The sequence below is a fragment of the Hevea brasiliensis genome, chromosome 11, assembly GCF_030052815.1.
Source record: "Hevea brasiliensis isolate MT/VB/25A 57/8 chromosome 11, ASM3005281v1, whole genome shotgun sequence".
Classification (NCBI taxonomy): Eukaryota; Viridiplantae; Streptophyta; class Magnoliopsida; order Malpighiales; family Euphorbiaceae; genus Hevea; species Hevea brasiliensis.
This window is the reverse complement of record NC_079503.1, coordinates 8,546,999-8,552,480: the sequence shown is the minus strand read 5'-3', so window position 1 is coordinate 8,552,480 and position 5,482 is coordinate 8,546,999. Positions and strand designations below refer to the sequence as shown.

At 38.6% G+C, this 5,482-nt stretch overlaps 2 protein-coding genes across 2 annotated transcripts; one reads left to right on the top strand and one right to left on the bottom strand.

The window, feature by feature from the left end:
* Window positions 1-244: 244 nt before the first annotated feature.
* On the top strand, window positions 245-2,494 carry LOC110662252 (probable serine/threonine-protein kinase PBL12). Its single transcript, XM_021821179.2, has 5 exons — window positions 245-892; window positions 1,016-1,151; window positions 1,279-1,415; window positions 1,509-1,632; window positions 1,757-2,494. Exons 1-5 carry the CDS (start codon window positions 509-511, stop codon window positions 2,332-2,334), a joined length of 1,359 nt encoding a protein of 452 aa, XP_021676871.2. The 5' UTR covers window positions 245-508; the 3' UTR covers window positions 2,335-2,494.
* Window positions 2,495-3,408: 914 nt separating this feature from the next.
* Window positions 3,409-4,267, bottom strand: LOC110662253 (copper transporter 5.1). The gene has a single exon (XM_058129816.1). It carries the CDS (start codon window positions 3,993-3,995, stop codon window positions 3,567-3,569), a length of 429 nt encoding a protein of 142 aa, XP_057985799.1. The 5' UTR covers window positions 3,996-4,267; the 3' UTR covers window positions 3,409-3,566.
* Window positions 4,268-5,482: the final 1,215 nt, after the last annotated feature.

Sequence of the window (5,482 nt, the reverse complement as noted above, 5' to 3'; positions counted from 1 at the left end):
AGAAGCAGGCTTTCCAAGGTTTCCATTGCTGCGGAAAATGGACATATGTGTACAGGAGAAGGAAAGAATGACATATGGATCCTGAGAAGGTGAAGAAATTAACAAGTTGAAAAGACACCTTGTTTGTTTCTCTTTTGTATTTGGTGCAGAAAGTCAAGAGGCGGCCAAATCATCTCTCCCTAACTAATTTGTAGACTTAAGAGCTTGATATTTAAAAAAAAAAAAGAAAAATCCGTGCTAAAGAAGTAAAGAATTCACTAATTATCTTTGGTAATTACGTCCCTCTATATATGTGGGACTTGAGAGTTGGAGTACGTGGTTGGTGAGTGAAAAAGAAAATTTAAAGCAGGCCTTCCATTCAAGTTTTTCTATATGAATATATCTTCTTTTTAGCTCCTCTCCATGTTCTGTTCATCAGATTTGAAGGGTACTCTTCGCTTTTCAATGTGGAGACAGATCAATCATTTCTGAGGGAGTTGATTCTATAGAAGACAGAAAAGTTTTGAAGATGACCATGATGAAAAAGGGTACATGGAAATGTATCATCATGAGTTGTTACAAGACTGAGCCCTTGCCGGAATCCGAAAGCCAGGCGTTGACTCATAGTTCTTTTCGTAGGCTATCCCTTTCGGATGTGAATAATCCAAGTTCACCACTCTCTGTTGAAGATCTGTCGAATTCTTTCGCTGGTCCGAAACTGCATATTTTCACATTTGCAGAGCTAAGAGTCATCACACAGAGCTTTTCAAGAAACAATCTCCTTGGTGAAGGTGGGTTTGGACCAGTGTACAAGGGGTTTGTTGATGACAAGCTTAGGCCTGGATTGGAGGCTCAGCCTGTAGCTGTCAAGTCTCTGGACTTGGATGGTATGCAAGGCCACAACGAGTGGATGGTTAGTTCTACATATACAATACAACTTTGTCGGTTTCTTGCAACCTAATAAGAGAATCTATTTGTATTTGTAGTATCCTTCCATAAAGATTTTGTTCAAACAAATAGCGGTGGTTTCTTGCAGGCCGAAATAATCTTTCTTGGACAGCTGAGGCATCCACATCTTGTTAAATTGATTGGATACTGTTGTGAGGAGGACCAAAGGCTCCTGGTATATGAGTACATGCCAAGAGGCAGCTTAGAGAATCAACTCTTCAGAAGTATGTTGCTTGAATTAAGTTCTTTTATGTTGGGATTGAATCCTTTCTGTTGTCTATCATTAACGAACTCATATTTCAAAATCATACCGTTAACAGAAATAAAGGTTTAAAAAATTTACTTATGCAGGATACTCAGCTACTTTGCCATGGTCAACTAGGATGAAAATTGCACTTGGAGCAGCTAAGGGCCTGACCTTCCTCCATGAAACTGATAAACCTGTGATATTCAGGGATTTTAAATCTTCAAATATTTTGTTAGACCCTGTAAGCCCCCTCTCCTGAGCTTTACTATAAAATTATTATACTAATCTATGCCCATGAGATTAATTACTTCCCAATATATTTTTGTCTTCAAAGGATTACACTGCAAAACTCTCAGATTTTGGGCTTGCGAGGGATGGTCCAGAAGGAGAAGAGACACATGTCACAACACGCGTAATGGGTACGCAAGGTTATGCTGCTCCTGAGTATGTCATGACTGGTAATGTTGATCAATCATGAAATGTTTTCTCTTTAATGCAAGTTCCTTGTCCCAGAAGCAGCCAACACCAACTATGGAAAATTCTTATCCTGGAATCTAACCCTGCTGAAATTCCTGATTCCAGGTCATCTCACAACCATGAGTGACGTGTACAGCTTTGGGGTAGTTCTGCTAGAGTTATTAACCGGTAAACGTTCCATGGATGAGAACCGCCCAGGTCGAGAGCAGAGCCTTGTAGAATGGGTAAGACCTCTGTTGAAGGACCCAAACAAGCTGGACAGGACTATAGACCCAAGACTTGAAGGGCAATTTTCCACTAGTGGAGCTCTAAAGGCAGCTGCATTAGCTTACAAATGCCTAAGCCATCATCCAAAGACTAGGCCCACAATGAGCTGCGTGGTCCAGGTCCTGGAGTCTCTTCAGAATTTTGATGATGCATTTGTCGAACCTTTTGTGTACATAGTACCAAATGAAAATGGTAGCAAGAAATGCTTTGGAATGGAGGAAGGCGTCAAAAGTGAAGGAGAAAAAGATGCCAGTGAAGAAAATGAACACCACAAAACCAGGCACCATCACCGTCGCGGTTGGAGACATCGGATCAAACTGCCTTTATCAAGAGTTGCTTATTCAGATTCTGCTCTTTATGAGAATATTGGCAATGGTTTTAGCTCTCCCTACACTCCCAGAAGAGAGGAAGTATAGATAGCATAAATACAAGCACATAACAATGCACATTATTTTTCTTTTCCCCAAGAATTGTTTCAAACCCCTCTTGAGTTTTCACAGAAAAGAGATACAAGAGGAACATTACTCAAATTGTAGTAAAACTGCACTGTAATAAAATTTCAGATTTCTGCTGGCATGAACAGTGTATGCAACTTCTTTTTGCTAATATTTGGTGGGAAGGTGGAGGGAAAGAGCTGAGGATGGATCTCTTCATCGCTTTATTCAACTAATTCCTATATGTTCCAGTATTCTTAAACTACTAGAATAGACAGGCACCTAACACAAAATGCATCCTCCCACGCAGGATTTTAAACTAATTATTAATTAACTTGAAATAGACAAGCACCTAACATCTTTCTTAATCAGATGCATGATTCCGAACCAAAGAAAAAGCTGAAGCAATTTGATCACTATCACTTGATCAAATGAATGTGAGAACGTTAGAAGTTTCTACAACTCAGCAGCACTAACCGTCCATGCGTCTATTCAAGCCACCTGTAAGTTTATTTAATTAGTTAAAAATTCAACAACACTTGATAATTGGTTTTGTGGGTGTTGGGAGCACCCCAATCATTTTTTTTTTTTTTTGAAACTGTTTATGTTCCTTGTTACATATTTCATGGCTTTATATAATAATAATAATAATAATAGGGTTGGTATGGAATCATCTTATCTGGACAGCAAGCATTCCTTAATTCTCATCAAATTCATGTGCAACAATTAGTAGTAGCTTTAATGGAACAATTAGGTGCATTGAAGTCTGTTTCTGAAACCAAAGATTACCACCAAGCCTTTTGGTGATTTCAGGTTCAGTCCTTGGCTCCTTGCAATTAGTTTGGTGATTTTTCTCATTATCATTTTGTGTTGCCATGGATTTAAAAGCATCTCCTTCAAATTTGCCTAAAACCCATAGTTAAAATCATTTGAGATTTTAATTTCAATTACAAATAGATGGATTATGAATCTATTGTTCTACTTTTGAACAAAATGGTCCAACCAAACCCAAAGAAGAAAGCAGAGGCTTACTGGACATCAAGACATAAAAAGACATTAAGACAAAGAACCTAATTGTTTCTTCAGCTCGGTTCCCAAATTGCACGAGACAAAGATGAGATTTTTACAGGGAAAAGAAACATACAACCATAACCCAACAGAGAAAAGTACATACACAAATACATACTTTGTTCAGTTGTCTTGTCTCTGTGTGTCTAGGCACAGGCACAAGGGCTATCAGAAAGAGTCAAATTCTCATCTTCACTCCTAAACAACAAATACCCAATAGCCAGCCCCAATACGATCGCCACAAACACCCCTGCGTTAAACGACATCACAGCAAGCATCAGCATGTACCCGATCGCCGAGTTCACTCCGAAAAGCACTGCTCCGGCTACCCTCGCCGCCGACCATTTCCCTTTACTCTTCTTGGATCGAAGCAAAGGCTCTTCTGCCGCTGAACCGTCGGTTCTGGCGATGACTTTGAAGCGCATGTGGATGCGGAGGTTCTCTAGGAATTGGTATAAGGCGGAGGCGACTAGGCAAACGAGAAGAGTCAAGGCGTAAGCCAGCCATGTCTTGGTGCGCCAGGAGTCCACCAGAAGAGTCACCTCCCGGCTCCAGTAAAAGGTCATGTGCATCATCTTTGCTGACTCACTGAGCTCAAGAAAAAAAAAAGAAACGAGTTTTAGTGAGAGAAAACGAAGCCGGCGAGGAAAGTGTCAATGCAGTGACGGAATTGGGAAACGCATTCAAGGCTGTGTAGTAAATTTGTGGAGTACAGTGAAGCACGCATAATATGTTCAAAAAAAATTGGATAAATAAATTATTTTATTGACAAATTAAATCATAAAAATAAATGAGTGAATGTAAAAATTATAAATTAAATAGTAATTCTCTTTAATATTAATAATTAACAGATAAATAAAATGCTTGAATGAGATGTAAACGCAGTACATGGTACTTTTATTGTACTACAAAGCAGAGTCCCACCGCCAAGCCCAAGGATGTATGAACTCAAAATAAATTGGAGCAAGCAACATAGGAAAGGGAAAATTATTAAGTAAATTATATATATATATATATATATATATATATATATATATATATATATATATATATATACATACATGGCAATAAGCATTATGCGGCACGGTGCTGTCTTTGGGATAACATGGATCAAACCAAGTCTAAACATGAGCTCCCAAGCCCATAAACACTAAAAATCTAACAGAGTAAGGACCCATGCCTAAATCCCTTAACCCGGCAAGAGAACCTTGTCACGTTATAGATCGAGGAAAGGACGAGCTCGTCACTTTTGTTGATTGTCTGGTGAGACTAACACAACCGAGGGGAGACTCATCTCACTGAAGAGCGAAGGGGTCCGAAACTCAGCTTAAAGGCCTGACAAAAGAAGTCCCCAAGAAAAATTGCCCAGGGGAAATGGGAAAGCCAACTCTAAAAACTCCGCACAAATCAAGCAGAACTAGCAGAACCACTGAGGGACAGAGCTCTAGCCATTACTCTCAACATGACTTTGAAGGATTGGAAGGCCACGAAGCGGCGCCGTAGTTTCCTCGATGTACTAATCTCAGAGGAAATCATTACTAAAGCACACTGAGCAATGTTGGGAAGACGCAAACCATAAGCAGATCAAAACCACACATCCCATCCCTCTTGAAGAAGCTCATATCTGCAACCAACCATCAACAAAAAAAAAAAAAAAACAATATTTACAATGCATCCAATGTGGGGAGGAAACCCATTGTCAGGACAGGCCTCCTCCAGCCGGATGGAACCGAGGAAGCCGCTAACTGGAAAATGTCAAGAAGATTAAAGCTCTAAAAAAAGAAAAAGCAAAAAGACTTTTTAAGTGCCATGATTACTTTTAAAGTGAAATGGATTTTTATCAATTTAGTTGATTTATATAAATTTTTTATAATTATTATTAAAATTAAATAAATTTTTATTAATTTAGTTGATTTATTTAAGTTACTGATAGTTATTCTTAGAATCAAATAGACCCTTATTAATTTAATCTAATTAAGCTCTTATGAATAAAAAAACACTCTTTTACAAGCCCTTACTTAATGTTGTGTGTTTTCTGTTAAACACGAATCTAGCATAATTA

Excerpts from the sequence above, each read along its gene's own strand:
- LOC110662253 (XM_058129816.1), bottom strand. The coding sequence starts at position 3,995 with ATGATGCACATGACCTTTTACTGGAGCCGGGAGGTGACTCTTCTGGTG.
- LOC110662252 (XM_021821179.2), top strand. The coding sequence starts at position 509 with ATGACCATGATGAAAAAGGGTACATGGAAATGTATCATCATGAGTTGT. Across the intron at positions 1,152-1,278 it reads AGAGAATCAACTCTTCAGAA|GATACTCAGCTACTTTGCCA; the intron begins GTATGTTGCTTG and ends TTACTTATGCAG. Across the intron at positions 1,633-1,756 it reads TCCTGAGTATGTCATGACTG|GTCATCTCACAACCATGAGT; the intron begins GTAATGTTGATC and ends TCCTGATTCCAG.